The 19,341-nt window shown below is 48.1% G+C and overlaps 1 protein-coding gene across 1 annotated transcript; it reads right to left on the bottom strand.

Moving 5' to 3' along the window:
* Positions 1–1,983: 1,983 nt before the first annotated feature.
* Positions 1,984–6,930, bottom strand: LOC119437376 (DNA (cytosine-5)-methyltransferase 1). Its single transcript, XM_037704404.2, has one exon. It carries the CDS (start codon positions 6,834–6,836, stop codon positions 2,769–2,771), a length of 4,068 nt encoding a protein of 1,355 aa, XP_037560332.1. The 5' UTR covers positions 6,837–6,930; the 3' UTR covers positions 1,984–2,768.
* Positions 6,931–19,341: the final 12,411 nt, after the last annotated feature.

Below are 19,341 nucleotides of genomic sequence, written 5' to 3'. Positions count from 1 at the left end.
AGAAGCCCTGTAGCTGCCCCAGTGCTACAAGGAACTACTGAGATGGAGTACAACTCGCAAAGCACATTTTTCAGCATGAAAGGTTCGGCAGTGGCAGATAAGGCGAGTGCTGCGTCGTCACATCCACAAGAAATAGCATGCAGCACATTTGCATTCTTTACATTACAGCACATGACACCTAGCACGAAATTAATAATTGCAATACGTGGAGCAGCGATATAACTTTTAAGCTGTTCCCTAGCCTCCCCTCTTCATAAAGAGTAAAATGTGCAGACACAACTCTGGAAACAAACAACATGTGCAAAGCAAGGAAAGCTGGTTTGATACAATACCTATACTGAGATGCAAAGAGCACAAACGACCAGCAGTGCTTCTGCATTGTTTACTTCAGAGCACATGCATAAAAAGCACCCTAAAGAGCTTGTACTGTGTGTCCAACTCAGCAGCTGCTTAGCTACAAGAAAGTTCGGCTAAGGAGAAGGAGGTTTCATTATTTTCCAATGTATGTGTACAAGTACGGTTTGTTTCCACCTCCTTGAATTTTGGGTCTAATGTTCTGTATGCACGGTTCACTTCAAAGCATATGCACCTCGCATAAAACGAACACTTACACGCCTAGCACCACTGCGACACACGGCACGTATAAGTTAACAGTACCCTTCACTTCGTAAAGTAAGAACCCCAGCACTCAAACGATCTCTACGTGTTCGTGGTCACCAAGGCGCATCGCAGCCACCAAAACAGTTCACATTAAGCAAGGCACAAAGAGCACATTACGAATGGCTGCGATGACGCGACAATAAAGCTCATCGCTACAGGTCGTATCGTCACTCCTGAAGCACAAACCAGGCCACTGCACAATGCACATACACATATGAGCTTTGCGGCGATGAAGCGCACACACACACCTAGGCACACCATACGCCGAGGTGGGCGATCGCACTCTTTTCATCCTGACGCGTACTGAACATGTGCCATGCTTAAAATGCGCGTGTATGTGATGGCCTTCGCGTTTGTACTGCTGGTACTGCACACGCGAAATACGGCCCAACACACACGAAATCGCCGGTTTCATTGCTTCCGACCCTCGCATAAACACATATCCGTCTGTTGCCATTGACGTTGCACGCACTGAAGAGGTCAGGCAGGGTACAGCGGATTGCTGCGTTCGACGACTATCTCAGAGAGTGCTCGATAACTCTTGCAACGATCCCAAAAACCGAAAAAAAAATGCCACAGCAGCCTAGGCCTCGCACTTCGCTTCGAACCAGCGCCATGTCTGTGCAGTCGCCGCATACATGCTGCATACTGGCAAAAGTTGACCGCCTCTCGTGCCGTCAGAGCGGCCATTTTAAGCGGACCGCGCGAGGGCGGTGTGGCTTGCGGCGATGGGTGGCTCGAGCATGTACATGCCCTAAGCAACCACAGCGGGTAATCTACAGTATGTTTAAGAAAATGCATTCCGAAAGGCATTGAGAATGGAGAAGGCGCGATAATTTAAGCAATTTTCTTGGGATCATACTTTAGGAAAACTAGAGGTAGTAATTACACTAACATTTTGAAACGAGTCAGACGACTGTTACCAATTCAAGAGTCGTAAGCATGTCATCCAAGTTCGTAGCCAGTTTAAAATGTAAGATGACTAATTTCTACAGCGCAGAGTATTGCAGTCAGTTTCCCTCAGAAAACCGACTGATCTGCCGAAGAGCGCAACTGTCGCATGCCGACTAGAATTATTAGGAAACCAATACTCTAATCCTGACTGCGAACACCTATGATGTCACGTGCACAGTGGTGACGCCTAGCTGTGGCGGCGGTCATGAAAGCCAGCGAAGGTTTGATAAAGATGCTCACTTCGGTCGGGACTCCCACTGGCGACCTCGTGCTGAGCAACAGCATGCCAACACCGCTCAGCCACCGCGGAGGCGGATAGTAAAACAAAACACAAGCACACTCGAGGTGTACATGAAAAAGATCATTTAATCGTCCAATGAGCGTAAAACTTTTACACATCAAACACTGGTTGTATGAAACATGACACCATGGTAAAACACGATTTCCACTCAACCGTACAGCGAACCCGTCAGCTTTGCCAAGCGTGACAACAATCTAAACGTAATTACAACCTCAGCAACGACGTCTCATTAAGTACTGATAGTTGGAACTCGCACGGCTCTAAATGAATGCGCCCACTGGGAAGACCGTTGTCAGAAAACTTTGTAAGGTCGCGCACTCAAGCTACGACACGCAGAAACGCCAAAGTAACGGTTCAGAGCGAACTAGTTCGTTGTACTTTTAATGACTTGATACATTTAAACAGAACACGCTGAAAACACCCACTATCTTCACACTTAAATAATATGTACCATGGGCTTTCTTTATTTAAGGTGCATAAAAAATAGTGATATAAAATCATTATATACAGTGCAGCAGGAAATTGCCTTTCCAACACAACAGTCGCCTTCCGTGTGCCCGTTTCTTGCAGACGGCAAGAGGCCATAAGGCAATATCTAAACGCTTAATTAAAGCTACAAACCGACATAAATTTGCCGCTGAGTGTAAAAAGGCAGTCTAGCAAAGGTACAATTTTCCTCGGAGATCAAAAAGCAAATATCCGTGGATTAAAAACAGCACATAGAAACACACAGCGGCCGAACCGCATGTGACAATCTAAAAACAGTGAGCACCAAAAACGTACATTTTCCGGAGTTTCGGAGCCATATCCTCCCCAAAGGCACACTTGATCGTCACATTTCAGCGCTATAGAGTCAGTTGTCCTTTTCGTCAGCTAGGCACTTGAGGATTTCGCGCCCGATAGCCCGCGCCATGGGTGGCGGCACGGCGTTGCCAACTTGCCGATGTCTGTCCAGGATGGTGCCGAAGAAGCGGTAAGTGTCCGGGAACCCCTGCGACCTAGCACACTCCCGCACGCTCACGACGCGGTGCTGCTCGGGGTGCAGAACTCGGCCCTGCTTGCCCATCGGCTCCGGGTTGGTCACGGTGGTGCTGAAGAACCCGTCCCACTCGAGTCGACCGTACAGCCCTGCCCAGTGGTTGTGTCGGTTGCCCGTGTGCGGCAGGCACCACGGGATCAGCGTGTTGTCTTGTCGGCACAGCGGGTCGCACGGCTTGTCCGAGGCACAGGGGCAGACCCCGCGGAGGGCACCAGTTGACGACTTGCCGTTCTTGGCGTCGTGGTGCGTGTAGCACAGCTTCTTGGTGTACGTCACACCGTCCGAGAGCCGCACGACGGTGTTGGGCAGGTCGCGCCAGTCGGAGCCCGGGGCCAGGGGAATGTGCCGCATGCGGGCTTCGACCACGGGCGCCATCTCCTTGCACACGTGATCCCGCAGCACCGCGCCACCGGCGCGGAGACTTTTCTGGAACGGGGTCAGGGCCTGGGCGCCGTACGGAATCTCGTCGAACTTGGCGCCGTTGCGGATCTCGGGCAGGTCCGACATGGCGTCGCGGACGGTGATGGTCCTGAGCGGAGCGGACGACGACCACTTGCAGTTGGACAGATACTTGCGGTCGTCCACCATTACGGTCAGCTGGCAGGCCCGAGGAGCGAACACATGCTGCGGTTCCGGGTAGAGCGGAAGCTTTTCTCCCGGGGCAGCCGCCAGGATGATGGCTCTCCTACGAGTCTGCGGTACTCCGTAGTTGCCGGCCTGAAGCACGCCGAAGGTGCACTGGTAACCCATGCTGATGAGGCAGCGCAGGGTCAGCTTGAGAACCATGCTGCGCTTGAACGAGACGAAGTTGCGCACGTTCTCGAGCAAGAAGAAGCGCGGCCGGTAGTACTCGCAGTAGCTCAGGTATGAGGCAATGAGCGAGTTCTTGAACTGGGAGTACTGCCTTGAGTTGAAGCGGTTCATGCCGCTGAAGCCCTGGCACGGAGGTCCGCCGCAGAGCAGCTCGACGTCTCCCTTCTGCGGCAGCGTCTGCCCATGCTCGTTGACGGTCTCGCCGTCCATTACCAGGCGCAAGAGACGATTGCAGTCGTCGGTGAAGATGGTGGCGTCCGGGAAGTTCAGACGGAAGGCTGTGGCGGCGGGCTCTTCCCGCTCGATGGCCCAGCAGGACTCGCTGACGCCGGCCTGGTGGAATCCCTCAGACAGGCCTCCGCAGCCCGCGAAGACGTCGAGACTGCGTAGCTTGCGCTGCGGCACGTAGTACTCTTCGGGCGGTTCGATGTTGACGGCATTGCTCGAACTCTTGCCTTTCTTACCCTTGCCCTTGCCGAGACAACCCATCATGCGTGCCTTGGATGAAGGCTCCACGAAACGCTTGGTCTCACTGTCGTACGCTTCGGTAAAGTAGAAACGGTGAGGGCCTCGGCGAAGATAGTCTTCGACATCCTCAGCCAGGTTTTCGCTGTACACAATGTAGCACTTGCCGCACACCTTGTTCAGCCCGACCACAGCCTCTTCTTCGGAGTAGTACAAGAGGCAGAGGTTGGTGTCCAGCTTTGGCTGATGCGTGTTCTCGGAGCGGTAAAATTTCTTGACCCTCAGCCTGAACCTTTCGGGCTCGTTTTTGGCATCACCACTGCCTGATTTTCTATAAATGGATACGATCTTGCCGATCTTGAAGGGTTCGGGTACGTCGGCGTTCGATCCCTTGATGTACTCGGAACGTTTGCGGTAGTACTCTGGGTATATGTCCTCGTCCACGTCTTCCTTTTTGATGCTGCCCTTGTTCTTGCTCTTGGGCGGCTTGAAGTCAAACTGGAACGCATCCGGCTCCAGGAAGACACACTCGCTGACGCAGAACGAGTTGCCCTGGAATAAGATGCTCGAATAGCAGAGTTTGCCGCCATCTTCCTCGATGACCTCTCCCGGAACAGGAGTCTCCAGTTTCCCCTGCGCTTCTGCATGACGACACGAGGTACAAGCTTGCGTCACGTCGCACTCCTCTGGGCAAGACAGTTCGGGCGGGTCGATGAAGCGCGCGTGCTCCGGTTCGTAGGCCTTCTGGTAGAAGAATGACCTTCCGTCGTCGTCACCCTGCAGCACGCATTCGGCCTCCAAACTGTGCACGCCACCGCGAGAAAACCAGTCCTGGGCTGCAGGTTTGAGCACCACCGTACAGAGGTCGTTCACTGTGCTGAGACTCTGGTTCTCGCATTCGTTGGCGAGAAAGAGCTCGCGAGGATCGGACGATTCGCCCAGCACGGTGTCCGAACCCCTCCAAAACCAGTGCGCGTGGAACATCTTCTCGCCCCATGGAGTTTCGTACATGTAGACGATTCGGGCCACGTACAGCGGTGTACCGGGATCCGTGGGGGTGACGAGCACGAAGTCGCCCCATCGCAGCTCGTGGCCGTTGACCACGGCACGCGAGAAGTACGATTTCTTGTTGAGCGTGGCGACCGGCTTGTCGTCAACCCAGCAGACGTGGCTGCCACCGCGCTGCATCGTCTTGCGCGACGCAGGCGCCTCTGCCTGCACGGCCTTGCGGTCGAGCTTGTCCTCCATCTCTTCCGTGTCGCCATCGTCTTCTTCCGCTTCCTGGAAGACCTTGTTGAGGCAGCGCCGCTCTATGCAGCACTGCTTCTGCCTGCCCGTGCCTCCAAACTTCACCATGTCCTTGCACGGCCTGCACTTGCCACAGTCGGCCGACTGGCACGCTTCGCAAACTCCACACCGCTTGCGACGGGCAGCGTTGGAAGCCTTGTCATCGATCTGACCGTGGAACAGCACCTCGAAGACGTCTCGTACGAGCGGCGTTGTCGTAGCCAACGTACAGACGGACTTCTTGGGCAACGCTTTGCGTCGACCGCGCCGCATCGCTCGCCGCTGACCCAACGTCACGCCAGCCAGGTTAACCAAGCTCCGCAAGCAGGGCGTCACGATCAGGTGCGCCTCGTCGTCGTCTCCGGTAACGTCGAAACTCTGCACCTGATCGATTACGAACTGGGCATTTCGAAGCAGCGCGTCCTCAGTGAACTTGGCGATGCCCTGAGGCGGGGGCGTCAGCTCGAGTTTGTTGAGCAGGTCCTCGTACGTGGTGTTCGGGTCCTTCACGACCGTCTCGATCACCAACTTGCTCATGTAGATCTTTTCCTTGATGGCGTCGATGAAGGGCGCGTACTGCTCGCTGGGCGACATGAGCACGTAGTCGGCGTACGGAGTGGTGAATCCGATCACAGCGTTCTCGCCACCGTCGAAACCCGCGGTCCACCAGGCGCCGATCGGTCCCAACGCCTTGCAGCATATGCCATTCTCGGGGGAAGGGTCCTCGTCGTAAATGGGCTTCACGTACCCGCTGAAGTAGAGCTCCACGTCGCGCTCGATCAGGCCGGCGTCGATGGGGCACAGGTGCGTGTGCCGGTCGTAGACAGCGAACTGCGTGAGCTTGTGCTGCGGCGTGTCCATCACGTCGTCGCCGCCATCGTCGATGGCGGCCTCGTTATCGAACACGCTCAACCGCGGGTCGGTAAGCGCCGAGAACTCGTCGACGGCGTCCGCCGGGTCACCCTCGAAAAGCCGCAACTCGGCGGCGTCCAGCACCTGCCGACAGTCGGAGCAACGGGTGTAGCTCACCTCCGCGACAGCCGGTTTTTTCTCGCTCTTGACGCGCTTCGCCATCTGACTAAACAGCGCGGTCAGGGTAGGCTGGCTGCCGCCGGCAGCGTCGCCGTTGGAGCGTCGCTTGCGTTTCCCACCTTTGAGCTTGGCGGCCGGCGGCGACGGCAACTCCTCTTTGTCGTCGGTCCCTTCGCGGTCGTCCGAGCCTCCGTTCGCCCCGCCGCATTTCTCGTCCGATGAGCACTTGCCGTTCGTCGTATCCAATTTCACGGTGGACACGGGCACCGCGTTGACAGTTTCCATCTTGTCGGTGACGTCTTTCGCGGAGAACAAACTATATTGCGAGATAAAATCGGTCACCAACACCACATACACGGGAGACCGGCTAACAAAGACCCCCACGCTACAAGTGGTTTCCCGCGAAAAACATAGCGCGCGAAGCGGCGGTGGCGCCGTCTTCTTATCGCTCGCTGCTCAGTCCCGCTTACCAATTGATAATACCGCCGGAAAAAAAAAATTATAGCGACTTTTTCTTTGCCTAACATATTTTGTATTTATTTTGTTTTGTAGTGTTGTCTTTGTGTACGTAATAGAGCCTTCGTTATAGAGTAGCGTTACCATAGTTACGGAGGACGCCGCCGAACCATGCCAAAAAACAATGGGACTGGTGCGGCGCCCAGGGTGGCTTGCTGCATGGTTTTGTTGCACAAGCCGTGTAATTTCTTTAATGTAAGGAAAAAAACGTGTGCGGTATAATTGACCTCTCTTTATTAGGCCCAAATAATACGTGCGTTTTGTAATTTAAAAACGCTTCAAAGTTTAATTTGTTTTCGAGTGCGCAACAGCGGTTTATGAAGTTCAATACGTAGAGAAATGGCGGACGTAAACAGCTGATCGCTGGTTGTCGTTCAGCGCTGTGTGCTGTCTCGTGCGTGTTTTATGCCCGTGTCGTTCTTCCTGCGGTACAACAAATTACAAGAGGACCTATCAACAAGCCCCTTTAGCGGTTGTCATCGCATATGCAGTATTCGGAATTCGTCTGCAGCGAAGTCGTCATGTCAACGCAGAGACCCTCGCGCTACCCGTGCTTAACGTCAGCCGCTGAAAAAAGAATGTGTGTATATTGCTCGTGATTGCGCATAAGCGGTTCCTGCTCCTAGCAATATTCTTGCACCAAACTTAGCAGCGAGCACCAACCCAAAAGCTCACGTCGGCCCCTGAAGGAAGCCGCAAATGATCTGTGTGTAATTGCTGAACGTGCCATGGAATTTGCGTTGTGAACGTTAATCTTAGCGCCAGCCTGGTTCGTCCGTCTAGGCGCGTGTGCTGTAATTATTCATACAAGTGCTCTCTGAATATTTCGAAAGGCGTAAAAGCCGACACCACATTTTTGGGGGGAGCTGCAGTCACTTGTGTACATAGTATCATATTCTGACAGACATGGACGTCGTCTATTTTCTCGTCCTGTTTCTCGCGCTGTTAGTGTGCTTTTAATCTGTATCAAGAAGCTTAAGTCAATATTCTGCAGTACGTAGGGCAGCCGCGTAGCCCCACGGCTTACATTAAAATACGTTGTTAGGGGTAGGTTTGTTTAATAGCAAAATCGAATGTTAAAATTTTGTATTCATATTGGCAAGTGTAAAGTAAGAAGCTATCGTAACTATCCGCTAATAGCATACGTGTGCTTCTACCTGCTTGAGCACATTATCTAAGAGTGAGGCTGAAAACTCCAGATAGCCAAAAACATATGCAACTGGAGCAGACACTATGGTTCCTTTCCTGGAAATGAAAGCCATCATCCCAGTCTGTTAAGCTAGTCATGTACTTAACCTATATTAGACCAATGGTAGAGCATGCTAATTGGAGCCATTTCAAACTAGATTATTTGACCAAAATAAGAAAGTGCTAGGAAAGCGTCAAGGTACAATCTAATCTTGTATTCCCGAACCAATTGTATTAGCAAAACTTTATGCCTCCCTGAATTGACTGCCTTAACCTAATGCTGAAAACAGGGGAAGCTGATTCCCTTTCTTGCTGTTGAAAAGCTGCTAGAATCTCAGTAAGACTTCTTATGTTCTGAGGGAAAGTGAGGGGCACTGACAATATCTCTAAGCTTTTGTATGAGCTTTCACCTTGAATGAGAATGGAATAAAAATATTTACCTTTGCAAGCCTCAGAATCCAAACATTCTCAAAATTTTGAGGAGCCACATTAAATTTTTGAGATATAGACAATAAAAAGTGTGCCTAAGTACAAGTACACACAGAACACACTTGAGTGTTTGAGTGGCCAGCTGCGAATGCAAATGCGTCCATAGCTGCTACCTCGAGGTAACTGCTAGGTTGCACGTGTGTTTCTCCTATAGCCCATGTACCTGGCAAGGGGAATGGTTATATGTAGTCCCATTGCAGCATTGGTCTGTGCTTTGTCTTTTTTTTTTCAATAGGTGGTGGCTAGCTGATTCAGTCTGTTTATGTATTTATCATTTTTGTGCATATTATGTGCATGTGTTTGTATCATGTTCTGATTGTTATACGTGCAGTGATGCAAGCATCTTTTTTTTAATATATTGCACCACAGTCATTTATTCAACTTTGCGTTGAAATGTACAAAATGTGGCCACCCAGTAATGGCCAGGACAGCCAGCAGGATTGGCAAGAAATATGATGCAGATCCAATGCACTTGCTTGAATCGACATGTGGTGAACCTTTCACTCAACGGCCATTTAAACTCTAGAAAACTAACTGCAGTGTGTACAGTTGTCCTTATTTCACCCGATGCAATACGTACTCATATGCAATGTTTGCTTATTCACCGTACAGGTCACATAGTGTAATGTATACATAGCATGGTGAACCCACTCAAACGTCGGCTCACTAGGACTTCGAACTAACCATGAGTCTGAGTTCGTGTGAGCCTGGCTGAATAGAATTTTGGTGAATATGAGTAAGAGCAAGCTCGGTTGAGTAAACTTTTAGTGAATATTGTCATGTGGTAGTCAGGGCAAGCTCATCTGAGTATAATTTTGATGAATATAAGTCAGAGCAAGCTCAGTTGAGTAGAATTTTGGTGAATATGACTCGGTGCAAGCTTGCCTAAGTAGAATCTTTGTGAATATTAGTCAGATCAAGCTCGGCCGAGTATAACTTTGGTGAATATGAGTCGGAGCAAGCTCGGATAAGTAGAATTTTGGTGAATATGACTCTGAGCAAGCTCGACTGAGTAATGATAGGATATGGTTGTACGAGGTTATGCAGTAATACATTAAAGTGCAGACTCATTAGCAACATTGCCTCCATCTTAATGAGCAATACCTATGCCTCGTGATGAGTGCAGACTTTACGAGCTGTGGACATGCAAGAACCACCCACACTTGAAAAGTTGCTATCATTCAGAGGAAGGAATGCAACCGGCTGACTTCACTGCACAATTTTGATCTGATTTTGTTTAATGAGTTATCTACTGCTTATAAAAACAAGGTGTTTGGCTGTTTTTCGCATTATTGCATGTGTTTTTTATCAAGTAGAGACAGAGAAGCCAGAAAAGGCAAGGATGTTTATGGCGAAGTAGTTTGTTTCAGTACAGCGATATGTTACAACCAGCACAAACAAAAGTAATTCGTTGCACTGAAGTAAGCGAAATATGCAATTACCTTTTAATGGGTGAGGGTTAATACAGATGCAGTAAGGATACAAAGTCTGCAACACACTGAAGGTTTATTGCTTTTTGTGCAAGAGAAAAATGATACATCAGAAAAATGGGAAAAAAACTTTAAATATTACTTCGAAAACAAATTGACAGTACTGTTTCATCCCAGTCAAAGCGTTAAATATGGCATTGTAGAACACTCATTACGATATATAGTTTGCACGTTCACTTTGAGAGCTTGATAAGCAGTCGCATCTCGCAGCAGAAGTAACAGAATCTTGTATTGAGATAATTCATTGGATAAAATGCACACGAAAGCCCAAACCAACCGACTGCAACTGAATGGTCGCGCATATAGCGTGACCTATTGACCGTAGCATTTGTCCGTAGTTGCATATTCTTTAAATTGTTCCGTCCGTAAAAGCGTACCGTGCAAAAACTGGCGTTTTCATATATCGTGAGTTGTCTCTACAACCAGAAAATTAGGACAACATCCGAAGGCCATGCCTTCCCGTGAGGGACACCTTGTACTATTTACCAACTCGCAGCGCGTGTGAATAACGGAAAAATCATGCAAAAGTACATACTATCAGCACCCGAAGCCAACCTAAAAAAAGCATCGCGTGATTAGCAACGTAGGGTGTCAACAAACGCATATAAATCACACAACCGAATCTGACCTACGAGTTTTTATCTGCACTGTTCGCCTGTCGGTGCTGATGTTACGTACCGATTGCGCAATCCAAGGCTCCACTCAATTAGTTGCACTGTTCAAGGCTTGTTGAGCCAATATTATAGACAAAAAAGTATCTATAAACGTGTTGAGCGACCGCTATCATTTTCCAAAACAGACTGCGAAATAGCTCTCGGCACAATTTCGATGGAAAATCGCAGCGATTGCTGCAACGCTGATCGCTTGATCATCGGCTGCGACGAACCGGTTGGTCGCAGCCGAAAATCGCAGAATCGGCCCTGCGACTGCAACTTTCGTCGCATGTGTCAGAAAGCACACTTCCGGTGCGATGAAAATCGCACCATGTGAAACGACCTTAACGCAGCTGTTTCGGTGCCTCGCTCTTTGCAGGGACAATGACAGGTGGCCGCGACCAAGGGTCTCTTACTGGAAAATGGTGAGTAATACGGAATGTTTAATATTTTTCCTGTGAGCTTTGTCGTTCATGTTATGGGTAGCGTTCAAAAACAGGTAAATGTGTGCATTTCTCGTCGATTGAGTTCGCCCTGTGGGTGATTAACTTTCTGAAACCGATAGAAAGTAGATCGTGTTGTTAGTATTAGAATTTTTTTTAATATTCAGGCGTAATGTCATGCAGCGGGTAGTTTGCAGGTGCTTTAAACATGCTCCGAACATGTTAATACAATGTCATTGACCTGTTGATCGAGTTGGCACGCAGTTACGCTTTCCTGCTTCGCACTTCATGCTGTGTTATCTGCTAAGTTTTTATGAATATTTTAATATTGTTTGAAAACACGAGCGGTTGTGATCAACCGTTCGATGCTTGTGTTTCCAAAAGAAAATTTGCAAGGATGATCTAATGTTGTATACATGGTTTCATGTCGCCTGACCTGAACTTTGGACAAGTGTATACCCCATGTATAAACCAGTTTTTCATGGGCACCGCCATTGCGTAGACTGTGGCGCCATCTATGGGCAGTTGGCATGCTGGTTTGGGCGAATGCCCGTGTTGTATGCTGTGGTATACGCTTGGCGGCAGTTTCTGATGGATTTATTCACTCTCCCGTGGTGTATTTAGCATGCAACGGCGTCTTCTATGTGGAGAACGGTCCTGTGAGGCCTAGTGAAGGAATTTAAGTCTGAAGTAATTAAGCGGCTGAAGTTTCTGCTGGCGTTAGGACGGACGGAGACACCCAGTGCAAGGTGTGCGCGTCTGAGAACTGTTCTACCTCGAATATCAGTTAGGTATTTCTGAAAATTACTTTCACATATGTTACCTTACTGCAGCATTCTCAGCACTGTAATTCTAAGCTCTGGTTTAGCTGCAACGAGTGGTTACGAAACATTTGATAATCCTAACAACGTGGGTCCTGGCGAATAAGTTGTGCTGTTTACTTTGACAAGCGTTCAAGTTGTTATCTGTAGATGCATTAGGCGACTACCTTGTTTGTTGGGCAAGGTTTCCGCCCACAAATAAAATAGTTTGGTTAATAAGAACCGCTTACCGTACAGTATGAATCATGCTTTTCGAATGGTCGAACGACCAGCTGCAGACTGTGCGAGCGTCCGAGGCAGTACTGAATGCTGTGTTATAGATCTGTTTGTTCTATATAGCGCATGGTCCAAGTGGTCCAAGCATGCGGCACGACCATGCGAAGTCTTATTGCCGTCGTTATCCCATGTTCTGTTTTATTTTGCCACAAAAGGAGGATATGTGAACTCTTTTTTTTTCAGTCTCGTAAGTTCAGTCATCTACGATGCATTCACCCATCTTACGGAAATTGTGTACTTACAAATAGCTGTTGGATTCTCTTTATGCGATCCCCTTTGTATATTAAGCCTTACAGGGCAAAAAGGCAATGCCGATCGAAGCACGGAGCTTATGTGTATCATGTTGGTTTGCCAGCCGCAGTGCTCGCTGTGTTGAGCAAAGCCTTCGGCTTCTTGCAGGAGGCTAATGTAGACATAGTGATTTGAAGTCTACTAGACTTAAAATGCGTGAGAACATTGCCGGTGGCTGATGCAAATGTTTTACAACAAGTCTTCGTCGAGTGAAAACTGATACATCCAACATAGTTCACAACACATACACACACCGCGGCTGATGATGCGCATCGCATTTTTGCACATGCAAGATAAATTTCCAGATACTGTAGCTACTGCTGCACCTAAAGGCTACACAGTGGTTGTTCGACAACCTCGTAAGAACTGCATCCCGTAAATTGCACTCAGAACTAGCTAAAACACCTCCAAATCATTCCGCAGCGAGCGACCGGCAACACATTAAGCCGCGCTGGCTCGCACAAGCCACAGAGGAGGAAAAGCTTGTCACACACCCTTTCCTCCTCGCCTGATGAAAAGGTGTATAGGAGTGATTTTTGTTTCATTAAGTGTGTGATGTTGCAAATTTATACGATGGTGTTGTCACGTTATCTCTCTGATGTGATGTCTGTTCACTTCAAGTTTAGAGCCTTAGTTTTGCATTGTTGTCTTAAGTAGCGATTTACAGCTAGTTGGTGCGTTGAACCATCATCTCTTGCCAATTGCATGGTGTAACCTCTACCCATATTTTTTCAACAACATCGTTCTCGTTGACTGATCTTACGACAACTGTTTATTAAGCTTCTTATTCCTGTACAGAACTCCTGATTTGGCGTACAAGATCAAAACGAAGTACAACATTTTTCTTCTCTGCTTAGTTTACGGAATTTACGGAACCGCGGGCTACAAGTTGCAGCCATTCCTGTCACTGCTTTTTGTCACTGCTAACCTAACCTAACCTAGCTTGTTATTTTCGCTGTTCCAAGTTTGTCACAGGAGGCTCTTGATTGTGAGAGCAAGCATACATTAAGGTACACCAATGTTACACACGTTACTAATGAGTCTGCAGTAATGCATTGTATTTGTGTCCCAGTTTCACTATGCCACAGCGCAAGACATTGTCCTGCTGTTCCTGGGCACGGTCTTCGCAATCCTCTATGGTGCCGGCTGGCCACTGTTGGCTATTGTGTTTGGTCATATGACGAATGCCTTCATCCACCAGCAGCAGGTGGGCTTCTACGATGGTGACAGCACAAACTTCACCATGCTGCCGCCTCCTCAGACCTTTGGGGAAGCAATACGGCGAAGTGGGGCGCAGTCCATGTTTGACCCTGTAACCATGCTGGAGTACAACGTCACCATGAACAAGTTTGCACTCACCTACGTCATCATTGCCGCTGCGGGTCTTCGTGTCTTCATTTATACATGTATGTCAATCATTCCTGCTTTTATAGCTTGAGTTAGTTTGCTTCTTGTTAATTATTTCTGTCCATGATAATTCGGTTTCTCTCAAAGAGAGTATTATTAATTAGCAATAAGTAAATGGAAAAGCTTAAAACAATTTGGTTAGCATGCACTTTTTAAGTTCTCTGTATTATATCCCTGATTGTCGGGTGCTGTTGTAACAAAGCTGTGCTTCTATTTGCGATGGTTTAATCATGCTGCTATTTTATTATATCTTTGTGTTATTTCGTAGGTTTTAATTATGATGATTAAGTCATGGTGCTATTTTATTACGTTTGTTTTCTTCCGTTGCTTTTTTTCATATGCACAAAATGTGTAGACAAGCTTACAATGCCTCAAGTGTTTTCTGGGAAACGCATTTACGGGCTCTTAAAGTTAGAATTGACTCTCTTTCTGTCCTGTTTATCTGGTTCTTTAACTTGAGGAGCACGGCAGCAACACCACCAACTATCCTCATCACACCACTATCGCTGTTTTGTGGAGCATGCTTTCATGCTATATATACAGCTTATTTCAGCTTCCTTTTTTCTTTACACGTTGCTTTCAATTAAGTACGTTAGCTGCTGGCTGTTGTTGCATTAAAGAAGTTTTCTAGCTGAGATTTCGGTTTTACTTGCACCATTTGTTTGTGACACAGCATATATGTGCATTATCAACAGGTGTGGTGTTGGGTAAAAATGCCCGTGTGCTTGCGTTGTAGTGCACATTAAAGAACCCCAGGTGGTCAAAATTATCCGGAGCCCTCTACTACGGCATGCCTCATAATCAGAACTGGTTTTGACACGTAAAACTCCAGAAAGAAGAAGGTGTTGGACCAGAGCCTGTGATTGTCAGCTGTACAGGCTGCAGCAAGAGCTATTCTACTCAATCCTATGACAGAATGTAGCCTGGTTTGACAGGCACCGTGTCACTGAAGTTGCATCAAGAATGAATGAGTACGTGTTATGGCATTGAAATTACTCCAAACTTAATTGGCGCTTGTAAGCAAGAAGATTCACTAAGTCAGGACTGAATAGGTGACATAACATGCCTGTAGTGCTTGCACAAAAAAGCATACCCGCGTAAAAAACATTTATGGAAAAAAATTATTTGTCTCAAATGTTTCCTTGTTAGCAGCGCTTTACATTCACATACAGCACGGTTCACTTAGAATGGAAACATCTTATCATATTCCGTTATCTATTAAAGGAACGTGACAGAGAAAATGCAGATGAGCTGTATTAGTAAATTACGCTCTGCACAAAGCCACTGTTACCATTAGAGGAGACATGGTAAAAAAGAGGCAAGAACAAAATGGGTGGTGATGGCCCTCTTGAAGTTCCCACACCAGCGTGTCGTGAGTTCATAGATTTCAACAGCGTCTGCGCAGTGCTCAGGCCTAGTTAATTTTTTATAGCTAGAGATTGACTACGTTGTATATTGAAGGGGCCGAAGACTAAGCTTAGCAAATTTCAAGAACCTTTACTGTGGCACAATGAGCCTAATATTAGGAAACTACTTCCAAGTTCACGACGTCGCACTGATGTACCACCTGGCGTTTTGGTACGCAAAACTGAACTTTGACCTTCATTTTCTTCTCTAGTAATTAACCTGTTGCTTTAAAATTTGAAAGAATATTTTAATCATTCTAAACTAGTTTAGTGTTTCTCTTTCATGCTGATCCATGGCATGAAGCCCTGCAAATTATTATTCTCTGCATGGCTGCCATGCCGTCAGCTACGGTTCACTGTGACGGCAGTTAATTTACCTATTTAACCTAGGATTCTAGACCTGCATAGTGTTCCTGATGAGAATATACCGTGTCCACGGATGCACTCACAATGGTAACAATTGTTGTGTGGCACAAGTACATACCACAGGGTGTAAGATTTTTTTGTTATATTTGCATATAGCACTCCAGTACAGCGAAACCTTGGTGTAACGAATGTGCATATAACAAAGTAAATTGAAAAATGTTTGGCCAATATCAAGGCGCAATGAATACATGCTGTGAGCACAATCATCATCACATATCATCATGTGTAAATCTTTCTTGTCTGTATACAGACCGTCATCGCCGCTTGCATCTTCTTCAGGGTCAGAGCTCAAGCTTGGTGATAACAAAAGTGGTTCTTTATAATTCTTGTAACAAATATCAGATATATCGAAGGTATTTGTATGTTGGATGCAAATTTATTGTAATGAGGTTTGAATGTAGGAATGGTTTTTCCCTATTAATTGAATGCCATCTCCAAATGACCGAGTATGTATTTCCTCCCTACTTTTTCAGTGACATCCCCGCAGGGTCGTCTGCGTAAGCAGGCGTTTGGTGGGTTGCGACACCACGCACCCGAGCACATGGGGGTTGGACCCTCCCACACGTAGCCGTGCGTGGCTCAGCTGTGTTTGGGGAAAGGGGGATCCAGGAGGTTGAGCTAATGTCGGGTGTTTGGACCTTTAAGGCCCCCCGGCGGAGGCAAGACACCTGTTTGGCCTCTGCTTCACATAGACAGCACCCCCGGACTGACCCACCCAGGGGAAATCGGTGGTCGCCCTTTCCTGTCTCCCTCTCTGATCTTTCTCTGCTCTATTTTTCTGTCTTCACTGTCCTGTCACCTCTTCTCTTCTGTTACTTCCTCACTTTTCATAGGCGGCTTGGGTTAACCTTGTGTAAGTGCCCTCTTTTGGGTTTATATATAAGATTATAGCGGCAATGTATGGCTGGCGCCTGCAGCCTTACACGTTAAGTGCTGCAGCGTCCTCTTGTAAGACTCCGTGTTGGGTGGCTGCCATTGCTGCCGAAGTACAATAAACTGCTATCGGAACACCCACTTTTCCCCAGCTTTTGATCGTCTCCCTCAGAAGAGGGGACACACCGATGAGATTTAGAATTTTTTCACCTGACCTAAAGACATTTTCCCACGGTTTCAAGTAGTACATATTGAAAGAACAGAAAAACTAGCGACAACCATATCCCCATTTGTAGTTGCGAAAAGCTTGACCAACACGCTAGGCCCTGTCTACAAAGTCACCAAAATGCCAAGGGGACCTTTTGCTTGAGCTATGTGACAAGGAGCAATACAACAGACTCGGCAAGCTTGTTACTTTTGGTGATGTCCCAGTTACCGTTTCACTGCATCGGTCCGTGAACACAGTACGGGGGGTAGTATCTGAAGCAGACCTCATCGACCTATCTGAAACCGAGTTGGAAGGATGGAAGGAGCAAAACGTCACGAATGTGCAGCGCATCGTTATGAGACAGGACAACAAAGAAATTCCCACGAAACACCTGATACTTACCTTTGAATTAAGCGTTTTGCCACAAAGCATTGAACCAGGCTAACAAAGATAGCAGTAAGACCATACATCCCAAATCCTCGGCGATGGTACCATTGCCAAAGATTCGGCCGTGGCCCGCAGAGCTGACGTGGTAGACTCACCTGTGCCAAGTGTGACGAGGTCATGCCTCAGACAATTGCGAGGCCGCGCCTCACTGCATTAATTGCGATGGTGAGCATCCAGCGTACTCCCGGTCTTGTCCAAGCTGGAAAAAAAAAGGAAATTATAACACTGAAAGTCCGTGAAAACATATCGTTCACGGAAGGACTCAAAAGGTGCTCACCATTCCACACGACCACTAACGCTGATGCGGCGTGTCAAGGATCAGTGTCGCAGCGGCTACTGCCACCTGCCCAGCCCGCGCGCAGCGAGCTGTTGCTTGTGGCTCCTGCCCCCAAAGTGGAAGGAGGTAATTCTACTCCACCCAAATAGCAAACAGGCCTGGTTACCCTAGGGTTGCCGCAGTAGCGCACCCAGGATCTTTGCCAGGGGGGGGGTTGACAGTTTGCCAATACCATCTAAACAGCACTTATTTCGATTTCTTCACGGGAAATTGTCAAAAAATGCGCTTTTTGCGAGTGTGCAGACGATTGCGCGTCTGACATCTTAGCTGCAATACTCAAATGCGTAAGGAAAGAAAAGGGGTTAAACAAAAGGGGGGGTTAAGTCGGCCTCAGGGGGGGGTTACAACCCCCGAATCCCCCCCCGTCGGTGCGCCACTGGGTTGCCGGCACCACAACAGTCCTCGGTGACAGCCTGCGCTACGCGTAGCGAACGTGCAGGCCCACCAGCAGCTCCCACGGTGAGTGCAGTCAAGGCTGCCTCACCCTCACTAGCCCCTGCTGGTGCTGGCAACAGCCGGCGCAGCTCAGGCCCAAAGGCAGCCCCATCCACCTCCGGGCTGGTGGGCGCAAATGTCTCGTCCTTCGCGGCGAGACTTTCTCGCGAAACTTCTCGCTCAGCGCGTGTCCGGCGCCTCACAAGAGGCAATGGACACTACACCCATCCCGACGGCGCACCAAGCGCCCAAGGAGTGGCGAGGCTCCCTCGACTGCTTCAGCAAGGACAAATCCCACATTACGGGGCCTGGAAAGGGCTCCGTAATCTAAAGCAATACTTCCTTTTTTGGTACACACAGCACCAATTTACTTTCATTATGGATACACAAATCATACAATGGAACGTCAGAGGCCTTCTTAGGAACCTCGGTGATGTCCAAGAACTTCTTTACCAACACAATCCAAAAGTGCTGTGTATACAGAAAACACACTTAAAATCGAAACATACAAACTTTCTCCGACAGTATGTTACGTTTCGTAAAGATTGCGATAATGCTCTCGCATCATCAGGCGGTGTTGCCATTGTAATCCACAAAAGCATAGCATGTCAACGTTTGCAGCTACAAACGCCCCTTGAAGCAGTGGCAGTTCGACTTGTTCTTCTAAACAAACTCATCACTATTTGCTCGCTTTACATACCCCCACATTACCACTTACACAAACATGAATTTCAGTCCTTTATAAACGAATTGCCTGAACCTTATCTTCTTGGCGATTTCAATGCGCACAGCAGTCTGTCGGGCGACTCTCGTATCAATGCGCGAGGTCGTCTTGTTGAACTGTTTCTTTTCTCCTCTGGTGCGTGTCTTCTGAATAAGAAGGAATCTACATTTTACTGCCTCGCAAGCAGAACCTTTTCTTCTATTGATCTTAGCATAGCTTCCCCGTCTATTATCTCCACTTAAATGGGAAGTTACCAAAAATCCTTACGGGAGCGATCACTTCCCAATACTACTGAGAACAACCAAAGAAAATGAGTCTTCACCACAAGCCCCTCGATAGAAGGTTGACACAGCCGATTGG

The sequence above is a fragment of the Dermacentor silvarum genome, chromosome 1, assembly GCF_013339745.2.
Source record: "Dermacentor silvarum isolate Dsil-2018 chromosome 1, BIME_Dsil_1.4, whole genome shotgun sequence".
Taxonomy (NCBI): domain Eukaryota; kingdom Metazoa; phylum Arthropoda; class Arachnida; order Ixodida; family Ixodidae; genus Dermacentor; species Dermacentor silvarum.
This window is presented reverse-complemented; position numbering and strand designations above follow the sequence as displayed.